The sequence below is a fragment of the Astyanax mexicanus genome, chromosome 22 (assembly GCF_023375975.1).
Source record: "Astyanax mexicanus isolate ESR-SI-001 chromosome 22, AstMex3_surface, whole genome shotgun sequence".
NCBI lineage: Eukaryota > Metazoa > Chordata > Actinopteri > Characiformes > Acestrorhamphidae > Astyanax > Astyanax mexicanus.
In genome coordinates, this window is record NC_064429.1 from 19,829,509 (window position 1) to 19,851,320 (window position 21,812).

A 21,812-nucleotide genomic window follows, 5' to 3' on the forward strand; every position below is an offset into this window, starting at 1 on the left:
AAAATAAGGAACTTGATAAAAAAAAACAATAAAAAATAAATACCAAATATAAATAGTATTATAAAAACAAACTATTTTGAATTAATTAAGAAAAAATAAATCACAATAAAAGCATAAATGAAAAGGCTAAAATTTAAAGCAGTCAAAGAAAAGTAATTTAAAAAATTAAAAAAATAATAGAAGACTAAAACATGAAGTAAGATTATTATAAAGAATATATAAAGAATAGTTTTCTGTCTTATTTTAGATTTTTATTTGTTTAGTTGTTTTTATGGTCCAATGTGAAATAGTTCCAGACTGCGAACTCAAAACTAATAGCATTTATTTGCCCTCTGAGAACTCTCTTCAGTGCTGCTGGCTGGGCAGGATCCATTAATGGCACCTTGACGATAACATTGGGGTGTGCTCTAAATGCTGTGGTTATGATAATGCCTTAGAATTGGATTAGGATTAGACAATGCCGATCTATTGAAACATACTTTGAAATGGCTTAATTAAATGCCGTCATGTCAAAATACTGTGTGGTGTGTTGTGGTGAGCTGAGGAAGTGGATGATTGCTGCTGCAAAATAGGTTAAGTATAAATGTACAGAATTTTCCCCATTTAAAAATACGGTCAACCAAAACCTTTTTGTTTAAAATTTTGTGCTAGAGCTATGAGGCTAATAAAGGCATTTTTTTTTTTTTTTATCTTTTGCAGAACCTGATTGACTTCTCATGTCTTCATCATTTAAACAGTGAGTTCACCCCACTATCAACACACGTCTTTGTGATTTACACATGCTCTTCTTCTAAAATAAAAAAAATAATAATTCTTTCTCATTTTAAGGTCCAGTTTCCCAAAGAAAGCCAATGGTGGTGTTATCTCGTGAAGACGTGTCCATGATCCTTAATGTTGAGAACCCAACAGATGAAGAGGATCCATCTGTGAGTCCACTGGATTTGTCTCTGAACACAGAGCTGTCCTTTCCTCTCCAGTGCAGCAATCTTCTCATGGAGGAGAATGCTGAAGCAGCTCAGGTTAAGCCTGGGGTTGATGAACACGAGAATGCTCCTCAGGAAACACCATCAAGTAGTTTTGCCTTGGAGGAGAAGCAATATGAAGACTTGGGACTAACAGAGCTTTTATCGGTGAGCAGGAAAGGCTTGATCTTAGTCTGTACGCATGATGACATGTTTCTCCAAACCATCACAGATTATGGAAACTTCACACTAGATCTCAAGCAGTTTGGACTGTGTCTCTCTCCACTCTTCCTCCAGACTCTGATCCCTTGTTTTCTAAATGAAATGCAAAATTTACCGATGATCAGTGATGGTTTGGAGAGCCATGTCATCTACTGGTGTTGGTCCACTGTGTTATATCAAGTACAAAGCCAGTACAGTGTTTTCCCGGATTAAATTTTCCAGCAGGACTTGGCACACTGCCCACACTGCCAAAAGTACCAATTGATCTTATATAATATTTAGATTTTTTTTGGGTTTTCATTGGCTGTAAGCCATAATCATTAACAATAAAAAAATTAATGCTTAAAATAGACTATTATATAGATGTATTATACTCTATGTATAATACATCTATATAATATATCGTCGCTGTCCAATGAAAAACAGCAGCTTCACAGGAGAGAGAAAAAGCCTTGTAAACATTCATCAAGAAAATTTGGCACAGTGTGAGAAACATTTTGTCTGTTCAAATTATGTAGTGAACTAAAAATAGACAAAAATGGAGATACGTTTTTTTCATAGGACAGCGACAATATGCTTTTCACATTTTGAAGTGAATTACTAAAATAAACTAACTTTTCAGTGATTTTCTAAATTTGTGAGAGGCACTAGTATTATTATGGATTAATTAAGTTAGTAAGTAATTAACTGTATGAAAATATAAAAGCATTTTATATTACAATAGTGCAGTCTATACTTGCAATCTATACTTCAAATCACAGTTTTTGTTTTTAGTTGATAGTTTACATGTAAATATTGGTGTCAGACAGTGGTTCATTTTGTGTTGTGTCTAAACGCTTACCACTAGATGACAGTGTTATACTCTTGTCTTTAGATTTCACTGTTTTGATTGGATGAAAAAAATATATATATTTTTTTTAATTACCATGACAGTCACAATATGTTGTATTGCTTATTGTATCGCAATATATTGTATATAATCGCAACCCCTGTAATATAATGCATCATATTTTCACAGTTCTTGACAATACACAGCCCTATTAAATTATGTTTCTTTTTTTTTTTCTTTTCTTTTTTTCTTTTTAGGGCTGGCCTGCTAACTCAACTACAGGAAACCTTCCCTCTTTGGCATCAGATGGTAAGATATTTGCACAATATGTCCAAAAATACATACAGTTATGGAAAAAATTATAAGACCACTTTAGTCCCTGAATCAGTTTCTCTGATTTTGCTATTTATAGGTATATGTTTGACTAAAATTAACATTGTTCTTTTATTCTTTAAACTACAGACAACTTTTCTTCCAAATTCCAAATGAAAATATCGCAATTTAAAGCATTTTGTTTTGCAGAAAATGGGAAATAGCTGAAATAATAAAAAGACGTACAGCTCTCAGACCTTAAATAATGCAAAGAAAACCAGTTCATAGGCACTAAATTCATTCAAGTTCAGAAATCAATATTTGGTATAATAACCCTGTTTTTTTAATACAGTTTCATGCATTTTGTCACCAGTCTTACACACTGCTTAACTTTATGCCACTCCTGGTGCAAAGATTCAATCAGTTCAGCTTGGTTTGATGGTTGTGATCATCCATCTTCCTCTTGATTATATTCCATAGGTTTGGAAAATCAAAGCAACTCATTATTTTCAAATGATCTCTTTTTTTTCTAGAGCTGTATATTGCTTGTTTAGTCCCTGCCAATTGAGTAGAACTCCCTGGAGCAGATAACCATGAAACTATTGGTAACCACTAAGCCTTTGGTCTTTTTTTTTTTTTTACAGATGTTCCAACATCAGCAAAGGATCTTAAAGGCTATCCACATGCCGCAGATCTTGAGACCATGCCTTCTAAGTATTCCGTCTACACCAAATCTGAAGCACCTGAGCCTCTTGAAGCTGTGAAACAAGGTGCTTCAATGCCATACCAAGGAACAATGGTGCAATCAAATACCTGTATGATGGAAACCTCAGAAATTAAAGAGCGATCTCAAGAATCTGTTGTGGCAACCTCTAAAGTCATGACAAGATCTCAAGGCTCGGTGAAGATAACACCAGAAATCAAGGAAGTACCTCAAGAGTCTTTTGTGGAAACCTCTAAAATCATTATGAGATCTCGAAGCTCTATAACTGTAACACCGGGAGCCTCTGAAGCTTTGAAGAGCTCCCAGGATTATAATCTGGAAATACCAGAAATTAAACAGGGATCCCAGGAATCTGTTTTGGCAACTTCTGAGGCTTTGAAGAGCTCCCAGGATTATAAACTGGAAATGCCAGAAATTAAACAGGGATCCCAAGAGTCTACTTTGGCAACCTCTGAAGCTTTGAAGAGCTCCCAGGATTATAATCTGGAAATGCCAGAAATTAAACAGGGATCCCAGGAATCTGTTTTGGCAACTTCTGAGGCTTTGAAGAGCTCCCAGGATTATAAACTGGAAATGCCAGAAATTAAACAGGGATCCCAAGAGTCTACTTTGGCAACCTCTGAGGCTTTGAAGAGCTCCCAGGATTATAAACTGGAAATGCCAGAAATTAAACAGGGATCCCAAGAATCTGCTTTGGCATCCCCCCTCTTGACGAGGTCAAGGGGCTCTGTAAAGCTAACACCAGCAATCAAGGAAGCATCTCAAGAGTCTGTTTTCCAGGGTTCTACACTGGAAACACCAGAAATTAAAGAGGGTTCCCAAGAGTGTGTTAAGAAATCAATGGACTTGCAAGCATCTTCACTGGCAACGTCACGAGGGTCTGTTGTGGCAACCACTGCAGTAAAGACTATATCAGAACAGGCTTCAGTGGCTGCGTATTTGGGAAATGAAAGTTCTCAAGAAGAAAAGAAACAAGCCAACATGCCAAGGTGTGTATCTAATCATAATACATTCATTGACAAAGAAATAGTCCCACCCAGAAGAATGTAATGTTATCGGAAAGGAACATAAAGGTTGCCAGAAAATGTAAACTGGTTTGGGCATCTGTTGACATATTATTGAGCAACACATAAAGAAGTAGTGCATTGAATAACTCACGAAACATAGCATTCCATCTCAGTATGAAGAAGTAGAGGTTCCTAACGTTGTCCTACAGTAACTCCTCTCATGCAGCTTGAATATTCTTACACAATTCCTGCTAATGTTGTGGCAAGTGGCAAGTCCAATAGCGTTCAACACATTTTTAATCAGAATAGGCCAGCCTGATGAGGTGGCCATGGCGTAGTATCTGTGTCTTAAATGCAGGCTCTTGAGATGGCAGCAGTATCTGAATGAGCATTGTCCTGTTGTTGGAATAGTGCACCATAATGTGCGTTCAGAAAATGTAGATCCACTGGTTGCCTCATTAAAGAGCCACTAAACCGTAATCCATATTTTTCCCGTAGACACACCACAACATGTAGATCAGTCAATCAATAATACCACCCCCTTTGCTGATGTCCAACTATCTGCATCTCACTGCTAGAAGAGGCCGATCAGCTCTCCCTCTTCCCTAAACTCATACATCACCCAGTGCCCCTCCCAAACGACCCCTCCTATTTTTTTTTTTTTGCGTTTTTTTTTTTTTATTTGAGCTGAGTGTGGAGTCAGCTAAAATCAGGGGGTTTAGTGCCCCTTTAAGAACCTCATAACATTACATTACATAAAATAACATTGGTCTATATTACACATGCCTGTTATGAAATTGCACCCAACGCCATGGCATTTTGCACCTTTGTTGGTTGTCCCCACCATAACCAAAGTGGGACACGTCACTGAAGATGACCCGCCTCCATTTTACGAGTCACTCCATGACGGTCTTGCATGACTACTCAACACGTTTTGGGGTTTCTTATTGGTTGATTTCTTCTGGGCGCACCTATTTTTTGTGTTTTTTTGCTGCCTTTTGTTAAACTATCTATGCCTTATCTTCTACCTTTATCTTCTAGTGCCTCCTCGTCTTCTCTACTTGGTCTCAGCTTAAAAAGGAGCAGGTTCACAAAGCCTAAGCCTAATCTATTTGCCGTGACCTCCAAAATTAGGCACAGTTCTCCAAAACAAACAAGTAAGATATGCGTGAAACATAAACTTAACTCTGTCTGTAAAAAAAAATATATATACACAATCTTCCTGACCAATCCTCTTTGTCTTGACGTTCAGTGTCCTCTGAGAAGATCTTATCTCATAGCACTGATGTGGACTGTGATGTTGAACACTTGAGGAAGAAGATATCTTTCAAAGAACAAGAGAAGAAGGCTCAGCCGTGCTCTGTGAATATGGAATCAGAAGAAACTCCTGTTAGTGCTTTAGTTCCTACTCAAAGTACTGAAGTGGAAAGCAAGCAAGTCTGCAGTGGAAAGCAAGCAACTGATGGTACGTGGAATGTACTGTATCAATTATTGATGTATTAAGAATGCTTTATGTTAAATGTGAAATCATGTTTAATACGGTTAGTTTGTCGTCTATTCATAATTCCATTAATCCATGATGCATCTCCACCAGTCTTTGAGCAGGAGCTTGTCCTCTCCAGTGTTTCCAGTTCTGAAAAAACACATCTTGCGCCTAAAGAAACAGGAACCACTTGTGACGTGGATAGGTATGTACCCTATTTTCTTTAGAACCTCTACAATCTATAAAATTCAGCTATGTTATGTTGCACACACACAGCTTAGTCTAGCTTAGGGCCTGTAGAGTAAAATTGCTAATACAAAAGAATTTGAAAGGTGCTTGAAAGTTTGTGCACCTTTTAGAACTTTCTATATTTCTGCATAAATATGACTTATAACATCATCAGATTCTGAAAGTCTTTAAGTAGATAAAGAGAACAAAAATATTATACTTGGTCATTTATTAAATGAGGAAATTTATCCAATATTGTGAAACAGGGTGGTGGTGGTATCATAGTTTGGACCTGTTTTGCTGCATCTGGCCCAGGGTGGCTTGCCTTTATTGATGGAACAATGGATTCTGAATTATATCAGAGCAATTTAAAGGCATTTAAATACCAGGATATCGGTCCATATACTGTACTAAATCTTAAGAGAAGGTGGGTCATGCAGCAAAACAATGACCTTAAACACACAAGTCGTTTTACCAAAGAATGGTTCAAGAAGAATCAAGTTAATGCTTTGTAATTAAGCTAGAATTAGTTAAGGCACATCATATTTTTCAGTTTTTGGTTTTATTCATAATGTTCTAAGATATAAAAAAAAGTGGATGACTGAAATGCAAAAAGTTTCAGTCATCCAAGTTTATATCAGCATCTCATTACCTTAGATGTTTTTTCCACTATGTTCCAATAGGAGACCATATTGTTCACCTGAAGCAGAAGACCTCCAGAAGTTTTATAGCTGCCCTCTTTCCACACAGTCTGCAGAACAGGAAACCACAGTGCAGATGGTGGATAACACTGAGGTTAGTGACCTACATAAGACCTGCAGCGCTGTATATTTTTAGATTAAATCAAACAGATGTGTTAAAAAGTGTCCTGAATGACTGATTCAAAGTGTCCTGAATGTTTTGTATTCTGTAACAGGACATTTGTACTCCTGCAAAAGTCATCCAGCCAAGTGAACGTGAGCTTATTTACACTTTACACTATTCGCATATGTTTGTAGATGATCTTCTTTGAAACACGTGTGAAAATTGATTTACGTTTTATCTATTCTCAGATGGCAACAGTGGGGAGGAACCCACCTTCATCTTGACTCTGTATGAGATCCCGGTCACTGAGGTCTACCCAGCTACAGCCACTAATAACGACACTGTGATGGTCCCACCTACTTTACCATCTGGTAAGTGGAGAGGAGAGGAAAATTCAATGTCAAAAAATGTTTGCACCCAAAAGGAATTAACCGACAGTAGTGAAACTTGGTGGGTAGTTGTGCCAGACTCTTATGGAGTGACTCAAAATGGTAGCGAGTCATCTTCAGTGATAAGCCCTCTTTTTGTCTTGGTGGAGGTCAAGTTGTCCAGAGATCTAAAGCCCTGCCACTATTATCGAAAGAGATCACTGGTTCGAATCCCAGCTATGCAGCTTGCCATCAGCTGCCGGAGCCCTGAGAGAGCACAATTGGCCTTGCTCTAGGGGGGTAGATGGCCCTCTTTCCCCTCATCACTCTAAAGGGTTGATGTCGATCAGCACAAGGCGTCTGTGAGCTGATGTATCAGAACCAAGTCGCTGCGCTTTCCTCCGAGTGCGCTGTGATGCTACTCAGCAATGCTGCGTCAGCAGCAGTTCGAAGAGAAGTGGTGGCTGACTTCACGTCATTTATTGGAGTAGGCATGTGCTAGTCTTCAACCTCCTGGTGTTGTGGTAGCTGAGTAGCAGATCAGATAAATAAGTGGGACAATTGGCCTAGCTAAATTTGGGAGAACATTTTTTAAATAAATAAATAATAAAAAAAACACACACACACACACATTCAAATAACGTCCCACTGTCAAATCCCACCCTATCCCCTAATATATTAGATAAACTCTCACTCCACTGTAGCTTAGGTGGTACTGTAAATTGTATCTGTAAATTGAAAGTACACTACCGGTCAAAAGTTTTAAAACACCCTCATCCCCTAATGTTTTCCTTTTATTTTTGCCATTTAAGCTCTTCAGGTTCAGCCAATAAGTGGTACAAAATAGGTATTTTTAGTAGTGTCAAAAATTATATATTTTAGTATATTGTAAAAGTACATTGTAAAAAAAAAAAAAAAAAAAAAAATGAAAATCATATATTGTTTAAAAAATGCGTGGGTGATTTTTAGATAACTATTTATTGTTTAACAGCTTACAGATGGTACACAGCAAATTCACACTGAGAAACACTGAGAACTCTGTAACTATTAAAAGTATAAGTATTTTCTTTAGAGAAGTTACAGATGGAGTCAGAGAGTGGTGAGTACTGTTTCCTACACCTTCAAAAGACTCTCGGAAACTGGAGAAAACTGGTACAGGAAGAGTCAGGTCTGGCTGACCCACATGGCAACAGCTTTAGCCTTTAGCTCAGCTTAACATGATTGGACTGAGTCTCAGTTTCATCAGTGAAGAGAATTAGAATAATTAGAAATCTGAGCAGTAATAAAGTAATTGCTAAAATAGGAAAATAAAAAAAGCATCTTGCATGGACCATACAGCACTTCTACTGGACAAAAAAACAACAGGGGTCTCCACTCCACCCCTACATCAAAATATGCAGGAACTCCTTGACAATATTCTATCTGCATGAGATGCTTCATCACAGGATACCATTAGGGACCTCTGCGACTTCATGCTGAGACATCTGGCATGCTCTGTCATACATGCCATGTGTCACACACTACTTTTGTATGTAGCTCAATAAATATGATCAAGAAGTGCCCATATCAGTCTTGAATAATTCTTTTTAAATTATTTATTGTTCCTGGTAACCTTTATCTTCCTTCTGAATAACATTAAAATCTGACACTTCCTTCTGGGTGCAAATTGTTTGCAATTTACAGTCATGTATGATTATATCTTCACTATAACTGGAACAGCTTTATCTTTTAAGTTTATATTTTTAGAAGTGCCTCCACCCCATATCAGCTGATCTCCCACCCACACTTAATAAAAATGCAGGGAGGTCAAAAACCTGAATGGAGAGGTGGGGCTTAGTGAATAGCACAGAGCAGAGGAATATGACCAATCAGATGCCTCTCTGATTCAGTTAAACATTTAAACTGAGAGACAAATCTTCTGTATTTTATCATCAAGGGAGGTAAAGTTGCAGATGCAGCAGAACTGAATAATTTGAAACTACGAAAACTTTTATTTATCTGCTTTAATTTCTTTTTTTTTAAGTTTGTTCTACTCAAATGAAAATGTAAGATAATGGTTGCAAATTAATATTTTAATAATATTTAACCTAAGAAATGTATGTTTGCAGAAATATAATAAAAAAAACAACTAGCTACAAGTGTCTCTTAAAATACTTTGTATAATACTTTTTATAAGTTTTTAGTTAATATGTGTAAACAATTATTGTATTTACCTGTAAATTGTAACTTTTATATGTTTTTTTTTTTCAAACGTTTCTTATTTTGTTGAATTTAGGTAAATTTTTAGTGTTACGTAACACCATGCCTTTCTTATCTCTAGGGATAACATCAAAAAGATTGGCTAAATATTGACTGAAATCTGGCTTCCGATTCAACATTTTGCAATATAATTATCACTTTTTAGGCCAGCTGTCCTGTATACTGTGAACACTGTTGCTTTAAGTTTCATAATAAAAATCTAGGTTAAAGATAGGATCACTTTTTATTCAGTCAGAACGATGCGTTCTGAAGTTGATTTAAGTTTTAAACCTATTTCCGTATTTTTCGCACTATAAGGTGCACCAGATTATAAAAAGCATAAGGAAACACTAGTAAGGAACACGGGTGGCACCATGTTTTCCTTCTAATTCAGCAGGTCTCACCACTGGGTGCGTAACTAAGTAAAAAAAAAAACTAATTCTTAAAAAAAAAAAAAAAAAATCTTTTAAAGTTAAACGAGCACTGGATGTTAATCTACACAGATTTCTCTCCTGAAAACTGTTTATTTGGGTGAGAAAAGCGCTTCTGTTTATTTACAGTAAGCTTAAATTTCCAAATTTCGACTGAGGCTGTATGCCGCAGAATTAACATTAGCATTAGCGGCTAACCGCTAGCGCTGAGAAACACTGAGGAACCCTGAGTGCTCCGGTAAGCCAAGGTGATACTACCTAGCGGTTCGTCCCACGTAGCTTGTTTAAACACGGTAAACATGCAGACTTCAGTTCGATATACTCACCTCTGCACGAGGAAAAAGCTAGAGCTTAGCCCTTTTAGCCGCTAATGCTAATACTGCTCTGGCAGTGCTAGCCGGAGTTTGCAGGCTACAGGCCGATAATACTCACCTTTGAACAGCAAAAGAGATAGAGCTTAGCGCTGTTAGCGGCTAATGCTAATACAACTGAACTGAAACTCCTGTATAAAGCAGTACCTCAGCTGAGTGGCTTTACTGCTCCTTAGTACCCTACCAGTAGAATTATTACATAATGAACAACAGATTATAAAGTCAATTGTCAATTTTTGGGGAAATTAAAAGATTATAAGTGCACCCTATAGTTTGAAAAATACAGTTTTAAACGTAATATTGTGATTTTGAGAATTAATACAGTTTTGTAAGCACAGTATCTGCAGTATCAAGAAACTTGGATATATCAATATTTTTACTTACTTCTAATTTCGAATGTTTAAATGTCCAAAATGCCAGTCTATACTATGCTAGTGGTGCTGGTAAATTACCCAGCTATGGTTAGCAACCTTAGCCATCTGGTTCACTTTGAATGCTGGTGTTCTCTGTACCTGGCAACCCAGGGTAAGGATATCAGACTTGGCTCTGGGGGATTTGCAGTGGGCAGAATCAGAGACTACATCTCGCACAGATTTCTGTGACGTACCACACAGTTCATATGATAAAATACTGGCTGAAGCTCTGTTGTAAGAGTTGCCAGTGCTTAAACTCTGCATGTTTCCTTAATAATTGATGATACATCCTGATCATGTTACTAAAAAATATCATCCTAATGGTATATTAAGGATTAATGTTAATATTGGCATCTTATGTGTTGATTGTAATGGCACTCATTTGTCCCCTGAAAATCAGAACCTGGCGGAGAACTTGCCCAACCAGCCATAACACAAGACAAATCTCAGCAAACCGTAAGACCTCAAGTAAAGAATGAAGCCAGTGAAGATGTGTCAGATGCCTCAAAGGTTGAGAGTAAAGAAGATCCAGAATTGGTTCCACTGCAAACAGAAACAGAAGATATTCTAGATGTTCCAATAAAAGAATCAAAGTCTGAGAGTGAAGATGATCCAGGATTGGCCCCACTCGAGGGTATGGAGCCTCAATATCAGAGCACACCAGTTCTAATCCGGGTTTCAAAATGGTAAGTGAACAGAATGACAGAACGATCATTTTTTTCTGCAGCAATTTTGTTTTACACTGTAAAAATAAAGCTCCATATTGTGATATTCTTGAAAACATTTACTTTATTTACTTTTAATTGTTTGATAGCAGTTTATATGCATGCAATAAATATGCTGCATATTAGTATTGTGGTAGATTTTTGTTATGTTTCTTTATTTTTGTTCCTTTTTTTTGTTTTTACTGAATGTATGAAACAGTTATATTTATACGAAATTAAACTTTAATTGTTGCATTTGAGTATTCTTACATTTAAGAATATTTGAATATTCTTAGTTTAAAATGAAATTTAAAAATGTTTTGTCATATTAGCAAGAATATTGTTCTCGCAAAAGTTCCCTAAAATATTGTGATGTTATTTTAGGACAATATCGCCCACCCTTAAATAACATTTTTTTTTTTTTACTTTGCTTTAGCGTCGCCTCAAAGAGTAAAGTCGATGCTTTACAGTGTAAGGATGTTTCAAAAGATGACACTCCATATGAAGAACCAATAAAGGTATTTTAATTAATAATAATAAAACAATTTATTTCAAATGATGATTATTATTGTTCTGAATTCTTAGTTTTAGCTCTGAGATTTCTCCAGTTCCCTCATTTTCTTCCTCTTCTTCTTCCTCTTCTCCCCCTCATCCTTCTTTTCCTTCTTCTCCTTTTACTTTTGTCCTTTTTTGTTTTTTTCCTTTCTTCCTATCCGCCTTCTTTTTCCTTACCTCATACTTCTCATTTTACTCTTCCTCCCCTTTTTTCCACACTAGTACTAAAATATCTACTTCTCCAAACAAACGTGTTTTTCCTTTTTCCTATTCTAATCAAAATTAAAATCCAACATTTTCTTCAATAGGAGCAAATGACAAATATTCCAAGAGCATTACATTCAACAGCAGTCCAGAGTGACTGTAAAACAACACTACCTGTGAAGAGAAGAGGTGAGGAAATGCAGTTTGTCCTCAGGTGTTCAGTATGTAATGCACTCTTTAATTATACAGTACATTGTCATGACTGTATTTATTCAATCTTTTCTTAAAAGCCAAGATTCAGGTGAAGCCCAGTCTGGTAGAGAGAAAGTCTGTTAGGAAGGAATGCCCTAAACTGCCACAGACCAATTCTCCATCATCAGCCGACCAAGAAACTGAGCTTAAGACAGAGGCTGAGACCTCAGCCAGGCGTGTCCGTAAAGACACTACAGTAAAACATGACCTGGAGTCAAACACCAACATCAATAAAAGCCCCCTACCGACTGCCCACAAAGAGGACAACGAGAAGAGTGCTTTAAGTGTGATGCCAACAACCACAGCTTCATGGTAAGAGCATGTTAGATAGCATGCATCAAATGCTATTGTCCTGTAGAGGTTTACAATAACTATATGGGCTATATGTGTGTTGCCGATATTTTAATGCAGTTCCACACCATAATAACTACTTTATATAACCTGTGTAATAGAATCAAATAAAGGTTTTAGATGATGGAGGATAAAGCCGTATAATTTCTGTGATGCTGAGAACGGATTTGTGCATCAGATACTTAAAACAGGTTTGGATGACATTAGACATAAAAAAACTAAAAATTAGAAAACAAAATCATGAAAATGAAGCAAAATAATTAAATTTAAGTGCAAACCATTTGTAACTTCTATTGTTGCATGTAATGCAGTTTTCCAGCAAATAAAGTTAATCCAAACAGTGAGATGCATGCCTATTATAGATTGTTTCTTAAAAATAACAAAAAAACGGAACAGAATTGTGAAGTATAATTTATAGGCTTGCCTAACATAATAGTTTATAACTTAAATCATATAAAATTGCTCATTCTTGGCTCTAGTCATTAATTAGCCAGACACAGCTTATTCTCCAGTGAAATTAAAACTTAGACCAAAACCAAACCAAAAATCAAATATTTAGATGTTAGAAGTTAGAATAACAAAACATTTTTCATTCATTTTTCACCACATTTAAAAATGAAGTATCCCAAAGTTTTAATAATTTGTCTTGCCTTTTAATAGGAAAAGCTTTTGCAAAACTAAAATAAAATATGTATTTGTAGTACTGCTGTTCTAATCCTACATTTACCTCAGCAGTGCTTCTCCAAGGCACATGTGAGTTTAAATGTATACAGAGAAAGGCTACGTTAACTTGCCAATTTCCGCCAATATTCAGTGCATTACCTTTTGCTTTTTCCACTTCATGATTAATGAGCTAAAGATCACATGATGCATTGCTGATTACAGTTGTTTAAACCCTTGTTATTCGTTTATGTATTTTTTTTTGTTATTTCCACAGTTTTGCTTCTCTGGATTCTGAGGCAGCTGAAGCTGAGGACTGTGAGGGAGTTTCTCACATGCTGTTGGCTGATGTCTTTGTTCCAGTCTCTGAGGAGTTGGGTCATGATTTAAGTCAGGACTGGCAAGTACCTGGAGAAAGTCGTCTTCATGAGGAGAAAGTCAGCCTTCCAAATATTCCAGATGTTCAGTCTAAAAGAACTGAAAAGGTAAGGCCATTTTTAAGGTGTTTTAAGGATTTGTTGTTCTAAATCCATTTGAATTGGAGATGCACTGATTTGGGAATGTTGGGCTGATGTTCAAAATAAATGTATTAATAAAATCAATATAATACAGTCCCCCCAATGTTTTATTTACCTTTTTAAAAAAAATGTAAATTCATTGTAAACATGTACAAAATTTAAAAATAAAACAAACAGACAAAAAAAAATACACACAGGTGAGGTGTAATAGATGATTTATGATAAGAGACTACCCAGGTCCTTCTTAAGAAGGTGTGGTAGGGGCTTGAAGACAGTAAAAGGTGACCAGCATCTATAGAAATTGTCTGTAGAACCTTAATCAGTTTGAAGCACAAGGAGAAAACAAAATCTCTCAAGCAGAGACAATAAGAGTAAAAATAATAATACATACTTCAATAATAAATCACTATTAATAATTAATAATATGTACTTCAGCTCTGCAGCAACAGAGCAAAAACATTGGGATCCAGTTCTTTAGAGCTCCTCTGGGTAGTGCCAATAGGGACCGCAAAATAGCCAGTAGGGGGCATTAAAAGACTGCAGAAAGTGTAGAGTTTATAAACAATGCACAGATGTGTTAAGGCATTTATAGACTTGTATATTTTTTGCATTTGTGGAATCAAATATTATATGCAATATTAAATTGCATATTAAATATCGGACATTTTTTTGACGAATGTCTTTTATTCTTTAGTTTTTGTTATTGTATGTTTAAATTCAGACCATGCATTTTCTCAATTGGATTTACTAAAGGAATTCAATCAAGTGCTTAATTCTCTTTCTTTTTAGGAGGAAAAAACTAAGCATGCAAAGCAAAGACGTGTCAAGACTGGCTCCACAAAAGCAGCAAAGAAACAGAAAGTAGACGTCTTGAACATAAGTGCCACTGAAACGGTAGCAGGTCTCAAAGCCAAAGAGAAATCAGATTCTGAGACTACAGAAGAAGGCTTGCAGACACAGCCGAAGATCATGCCATGCGCTGTAAAGGTCTCAAGATGGTAAGAATACTGCAAATTTTTATATTTTAAAAAATCACTTTGCTGTAAAATCGCTTGAACATTCTAAAATATTGTTAAAATATCAAATTCAGTATTCTATAATGAGAAGAATTACATCATAACATGTGGCCACTCTGTGCTTGGTATGCTGCTAACTGCCATACGAGTCTTGGTGAGTTCAGAGCACCTGCATAATCCATGGTCATATTTGTGTGAAAGGACCTGTACAAGTACTCTACTGCATATAGTCCACATGATGCTTTCAATTTCAAGGAAAGTTCTGTATCTCTCAGCTTGTCCAGAAATGCATGTGTCTGTATTCTTGCCCAGGAGCAAGAATACAGATTCTTACATGATTCTTGTTGCTTTTTTGCATTGAATTGCATACTGTATGCTAGAAAGCAATTCCAATATGAAGACTACTGTGTAGAATTGCTTGTAAATATTTTTTTTTATTATTGAGAGCTACTTTTAAACCTGTTGTTGTTTTTTGGTTACATTCTATAGTACCGACTTCCAGCCAACTGAAACTGAAGGTGTTTCTCGGGTGTTTTTGCCTGACGTATTAGTGCCTGTGTCTGATGAAGAGAGGGAAGATGCAAGTATGGATTTGATGGTAAGACGGGAGATTCCTCTTTGAAAAAGATTTGGAAAACTAAGCAGACTAAGTCGCTGACACTATGACTCTAGTGTCGCAAATCTGAACCCTGGATCATGCACGCATCAACATCCGGAGTCCGAGAGAGCACAATTGGCCATGCCCTCTCTGGGTGGGTAGATGGCACTGCCTCCTCCATCATACATCATTGTAATTCTGGTCAGCACAGGCATCTGTTAGCTGATGTATCAGAGCTGGGGTCTGACATTTTCCTCTAAGGGAGGTGTTGGCTGCATGGTGATGCTGCATCATTGGCAGCTTTTAAAGAGGCAGTGACTGTACTTTACATGATTTAAAGGAGGCATGAATTTGTCTCTTTACCCTCCTAGGGTCTGGAGCATTCATTGCAATGATTGGGGGGTCCTAATGAGTGGGTGGGTTAATGACTCAGCTAAGCTGGGGAGAAAAATTATAAAGGGAAGTAAGTAATAAAGGAATAATAAAGAAATACAGTGATGTCTTATTATTGAATCAAGGACACTAACCTTAACTAAAGCAAGCCAACATCATTGGAGGAAATCTTCGGATCCCCAGCTCTAATACATCAGCTAACAGATGCCTGTGCTGACCAGAAATACAATGGGAATGGTGTGAGAAGGAGCGCATTTGAGGCCTACAGTTCTTTAAATGTTGTTCTTGGTTCTTTGTGACCTCATTAATAAGTTGTCCATCCCCTTTTGGAGTAATTTTGACAGGTTGGTCACTCCTGCTGTTCCATGTTTTCTCCATTTGTGAATAATACTCCCACTGTGGTCCACTTTAGTCCTAAAGCTTCAGAAATGACTTTATAACCTTTTCCAGACTTAGATGATCAATGATTTTGTTTCTCATCTGTTTTTGAATATTTTCAGATTGGGACATAATGTTTAATTGCTTTTTGAGATCTTTTAGCCTACTGGTACTTCATGTTGTCTGGCAGGTTCTATTTAAATGATTCCTTGATTACTTGATCCTTGATAACAAATACCTTTTTATGGCCCTGTATGTCTTCATAATTAGAAAGACCTCTTCCTTTTGATTGTGTCCGTTATAATATATTATACAAAATGTGTTACAGCAGTCAAAACAGACAGAACTTTTCAGTCCACCATCAACTTCATCGAAAAAGAAGTCGATATTGAAGGAGACCAAACCAAAAAGGAAAGAATCCACTACAAGAAAGAAAGGTAAGGATTACAAACGTTGCAATGCCTTGGTTTTTATCCATCTATTCATGCTTGCCTTTGTTTCTTAATGTTATAATCTTTTAAAATTATAATTCTTTAACTTTACAGCTGGCAAATTAATGGGTAAGGTTCCATTTACTAAACAAGATGTCAAGCAAACCAAATCTTCAGAAAGTGACGCACCTGAATCAGAAGACAGTGGTTTAAAGCATCAGCAAACTGCTCCGGGAATGCGCCAGCTAAGGATAACCTCTTGGGTGAAGCAGTCCGACCAGACTGGAACAAAACTAGAAGTACTAGACCTCTCGAAGACCTCCCGAATAGAGACATCAAGTTTACGAACCAAAGATGTGGCTTCCTCTGAAAACGAAGACTCTGTTAAGAAAGAGGAGACCTGTGGAGAAGTTTCTCAGACTGTCCTACTTCCTGCGTCTGAGGACACTGCTGGGGAATCAAGCACCATCACCACCAAGACTTGTAAAGTATGTCACAGTTTTTTGTGCGCATATTGCTTGTTGTATAGTAATTGCTTGTTCATTTAATATGAACATATTTAGGACTTCCTCCTACACTGTGGATTAGTATTGAAGATCTCAAAACTGCAGAACAAGGAACAGACTTGGAATTATGTTGTAAACGAAACAACTAGACAAACAAATATATGTTTTATTTAGGGCTGTCAAATTAACATGTTAGTTTCGATTACTTAATCACAGAAAAAGTAACAATATTAAAAATGAACTCCTGAGGTGCTGTCACTTTTATCCGAGGATCACCAGTTTAAATCCTTGATCATGCTGCTGATCACCATCAGCGGACGGAGTCAGAGAGAGCACAAATTGCCTTTCTCTCTCTGGGTTGGTAGATAGCGCTCTCTGCCCACATCACTCCCAGGGTGATGTTGGTCAGCACATAGCTGATAGCTGATGTATAGCTATGTTTGCTGGCTATCCTGTTCAAAAAGTCCTAATGAGAGAGTTGGGAATTGGCCTTCTAAATGTTGGAGAAAAAGGATTAAAATTTGAAATGCATTTAAAAAAAAAAGAAAAAAAAATGAATGCAGATTAGACACCTTCATTGGTGCCTTCTGACCATATCAGTTCGATTTATGTCAGGTGATTGTGGGGCCTAACTGCTTTTATTTTTATTTACTACATAATTCCTAAGTTCTTACTTTATAGTTATTATATCTTCTATATTAATCTGCAATATAGAAGGTAATATAAAGGAAGAAAAAAACATTGATTGGTAAAGTGTGTCCAAACTTTTGACTGGTACTGAATGTTTTTTTTTTTTTTTACAAATATGTGTTCTAGGAGGAACCATCAGTCTCACAGAAAAATAAAGCACCCGTCACACGGAGAGGTGGGAGGGTTTTCTGATCTCATGGTATTTGATATTAACCCTGATTGACATGTATAAGAAGATGTGAAGGTCCTTCACAGTACTGAGAGCTATTTTTATGTATAATCATATTTTAATATGAGTTTAACTTGATGACAAGATGCAGTTCAGCAGCGATTCGTAACTGGTTAGTCGCAGGCATCTTCTGGTCGTGGACAGCTTTAAAAAAATAAAAAATTAAAATTAAAATAATAATTAATACTCATCTGATTTTGTACTCATCTTTTATATTGTGGGAAAAAGAGACTTTACTGCAGGCAAACTGGATTATAAGGTGCACTAGTAGGGAACAGAGGTGGCACCATGTTTTCCTTCTAAACCCAGCGGCAAGACCTGTAAAGCTAAACTAAGTTAATACTCACCTCTGAATGACAAAAGACCACTTAGCGTGGTTAGCAGCTAATGCTAATGCTGCTCCAGCAGTACTAGACGGGGTTAGGAGCAGGCAACAGGCCAATAATACTCACCTCTGAATGGCGAAAGAGCTAGTGCTTAGCGCTGTTAGTGGCTAATGCTAATGCTACTCCAGAGAGAACTAAACAGAAACTCTTGTATAATGCTGTACTTCAACAGTTGTGGCTCTACTGCTCCTTACAATCTGACTTATAGATCTTACATCTCTTAGATAAGATGCACTGGTTTTGAAGGCGCAATGCCGTATTTTGTGACCTCATTTGTTTGGTGCGGTTTTGATTCCTCCTCAGTTTCTTAAAAAAATGCTCTTAAATTCACTTTGCATGCATATATACGGTATGTTAAAAGGTTTTTTGAAGGTTTGATTGGTTTGTATTCTTCAAAAGTGGGTCACGACGATATGATCATTTGAAAATGTGGGTCCCGGGCTGAGACCAGTTGAGAAACCCCTGCTGTACAGCCCAGTTCTTGTCATCACATTTAAATGTAACCAAGGATAGTAAATAATTATAGCTCTAGACATCTAAGGTATAACCTGCTTTCTTTTTTCTCCACAGCCAAGCTGCAGGTGAAGCCCACAATACCAAAAACTCAAACACGCACTAAAGATAAAGGTGACTCCTCAGAGAGTGATCAACCCAAGTCATCCCAGCCGCCCTCCTCACCCCTCCGGCAGCGCACCAGGGCAGCTTTATTAAAGAAAGAGTTTGAGGAAACATCTAAGAATAAGCCAACAGAAGATGCATTTAAATCAGGCAAAAAGAGTGCTAAAGTCGGCCAGCCTCGTGAAGAAGGACCTTCTTTTGAAGCAGGGGTTTTCTCAGGCTCCTCACCCCCGACTTCCTCAAAAGTAAGGGTCTGTACACGTACATCCCCACCAGAAACTTCTCAACAGGTAAACATAAGGATCGAAAACAACAAAAATCCCTAGTTCCATTTAAAGGACCTGTATTATATGCAGCTCTGGGAGAAATTGAGACCACTTCAGTTTCTGAATCAGTTTCTCTGATTTTCCTATTTATAGGTATATGTTTGAATAAAATTAACATTATTGTTTTATTCTATAAACTACGGACAACTTTTCACCCAAATTCCAAATAAAAATATTGTTATTTAGAGCATTTATTTGCAGCAAATGAAAAATGGCTAAAATAACAAAAAGATGCAGAGCTTTCAGACCTCAAATAATGCAAAGAAAATGAGTTCATATTCATAAAGTTTTAGGAGTACAGAAATCAATATTTGGTTGAATAACCCTGGTTTTTAATCACAATTTTCATGCATCTTGACATGTTCTCCTCCACCAGTCTTACACACTGCTTTTGGATAACTTTACACCACTCCTGGTGCAAAAATGCAAGCATTTTCCTCTTGATTATATTCCAGAGGTTTTTAATTTGGTAAAATTAAAGAAACGTATAATTTGTAAGTGCTGTATTTCTCGCTCTTTAAGATGTGAATAATTTGAATGGCTTATGAAATGTCTTATGTCTCATGTACCAAGTAGATATCACACGCAGGTCAAATGTGTATATTAAACTATTTAGATAAAAAGAACTGGACTGTACATCCTAAATAACAAATCCACAACAAATTGTTTAAAAATAAGGTCCCAATAATGCAAGTGAATGTAAAAAATGCACTCAGATTTCTAAGATCCGATTAAGACCCAATTATAATCTGATAAAAAAATTCCCAGTGCATACCCTTACTCTGATTATTTCAGGAAGTTTGTAGTTTTTTCACATGCTTTTGTGACATTACTGGCTGGTTGTCAAATAGAAATCTGAGCATTTCCTGACTCATTTAAACATCCATTATCTGATTACCCAAATGTATGTGAACACGTTTATCGGATTGCTGCAAAAATATGCTTTTTAGTGATTGTTAGTTTATTAAGGGCATGCAAATACACTCACTGATCCACTGATTCTGTTGGGATCAGCCTGATATCAGTGCTGAGCATCATATCTGTGCTGTTTGTAATTCATATATTAAATGCAGATCCACTCAGTAACCAATGTTGTTTTTGTCCCCTTCCCTTTCCTTTCCTCTACATGAAGCTGAAGACCTCTCCTGGCATAGCACCCAAAGAGGATTCTCCCAAGTCTAGTGATGACACTGAAGATGAACCATCCAGAGTATCTCAGTTCTTCCTCTGTGATATCTTCACTGAAGTGGAGGATGGGGACTAACTGATATACTAACATAAACACTGTGATTTATACACCCTCCACCCCCCCACCCTACATCAACATAAACAGTTACCAAAGCAAGTGTTTCAGTATGTTTAACTGAAGTATTATATTTAATATTTTTATTTGCCATGAAAATGCTGCAGTATTATTTTAAAGATGGTCTATAATTACTAGAAGGTTCTGCTTATTTCTGTTTAGTTACACTTGCTTCATATTTATTTTGCTGTTAGATATTGGAAGCTTTTATTTACAGTTGCCTTATCGATATTATTTTCTCTGTTGGTAAACATTATTAAACTAAAGTATTACGGGTGATTTAATATTGAATGTAATTGAAACAGGGACTGATTTTTTGTTTCTTTTTCCTCAAAGTGCAATGTGCCTAATATTTATGACCATGAATGTGAAACTGTGGTTCCTTGTTATGAAAATTCCTTGTTGCCTTATTTATTTCTTGGTTATTTATTTTTAAACACTGCACTACTACATGCAATATGTGGCACACTTAACTAAACATTAATTTCCTAACGCTTCACATTTTCTCCAGTTTTATTTTGTCACTAAATAATAAATAATGCAATTTTTTGGCTTTTGGAATCCATTATTTGGATTGTATTTCATGTTTTTTGTTGAATAGGGCTATATAAGACTGGGCCTGAAATGTGCGTGCAACATCTCACGAACTGTGATTCATAAAGAAATACTTGCTGTGAAAATGAGCGTATATTTAAGCAAGGTTTGAGGGATGCGTATCCATTCAGAAGATTGCGGAGAGAGCGGGAATTAGTGACATCATGTGGTAAAGCACGGAATTGCAGGTAAATGCGTAAACCTTCCTCACGCATATTAATACATAATGCAGAAATCAAGACTAAAAACGTAAGATTAAAGAAGTTAAAATATATTAAAATATAAATATACTTGTTCAAATATATTTTGTCTGCATGTATAAAGTTTTAATGTGCTCCATATCTTATTCGCCTTTTGTTAGTTAGTTATACTTGTGTATTTCACTTGTAGTTTATTTCAATTTTATTTGTATTATCTGGTTTATTTTATTTTACAATTTAAAATCCAAAGGTGCTATATATAAATATTAGTATTTCTATTATTATTAATATTATTATTATTATTATTATAGCATAAAGATTTTTTTGCGAATGATTGTTTAATGGATCGGTTTAGTTTTCCAGTAGCCATTCTTATTGAACTGTGGGATAAAACCACCAAACTACACCTTCTTCCTCCTCGACCTCCGAAACAAGTTCTTCTACTGCGCAGAGTCCATCATTTCACTTCTTTGTGCTGCATTTTTTTTGGGCGTAAGCTATTTCATGG

General features: G+C 36.4%; 1 protein-coding gene across 4 annotated transcripts in view; it reads left to right on the forward strand.

Moving 5' to 3' along the window:
• The window catches only part of LOC103028704 (transcription factor TFIIIB component B'' homolog), a 51,556-nt gene extending 30,478 nt beyond the window's left edge, over positions 1–21,078 (forward strand). For 2 of the 4 annotated variants that reach the window (XM_049470639.1, XM_049470640.1), the window contains exons 18-39: positions 700–736; positions 829–1,130; positions 2,271–2,322; positions 2,970–4,038; positions 5,098–5,213; positions 5,309–5,521; positions 5,651–5,744; positions 6,451–6,562; positions 6,684–6,723; positions 6,820–6,942; positions 10,793–11,078; positions 11,533–11,614; positions 11,960–12,044; positions 12,146–12,419; positions 13,396–13,603; positions 14,426–14,634; positions 15,142–15,250; positions 16,350–16,458; positions 16,567–16,940; positions 17,775–17,823; positions 18,834–19,171; positions 20,340–21,078. In XM_049470639.1, the coding sequence (XP_049326596.1) occupies positions 700–736; positions 829–1,130; positions 2,271–2,322; positions 2,970–4,038; positions 5,098–5,213; positions 5,309–5,521; positions 5,651–5,744; positions 6,451–6,562; positions 6,684–6,723; positions 6,820–6,942; positions 10,793–11,078; positions 11,533–11,614; positions 11,960–12,044; positions 12,146–12,419; positions 13,396–13,603; positions 14,426–14,634; positions 15,142–15,250; positions 16,350–16,458; positions 16,567–16,940; positions 17,775–17,823; positions 18,834–19,171; positions 20,340–20,471 (4,413 nt within the window). In that variant the 3' untranslated portion in view covers positions 20,472–21,078. The remainder of the gene's footprint in view (positions 1–699; positions 737–828; positions 1,131–2,270; positions 2,323–2,969; positions 4,039–5,097; positions 5,214–5,308; positions 5,522–5,650; positions 5,745–6,450; positions 6,563–6,683; positions 6,724–6,819; positions 6,943–10,792; positions 11,079–11,532; positions 11,615–11,959; positions 12,045–12,145; positions 12,420–13,395; positions 13,604–14,425; positions 14,635–15,141; positions 15,251–16,349; positions 16,459–16,566; positions 16,941–17,774; positions 17,824–18,833; positions 19,172–20,339) is intronic. The other 2 variants (XM_049470642.1, XM_049470641.1) reach the window with 2 other exon arrangements.
• Positions 21,079–21,812: the final 734 nt, after the last annotated feature.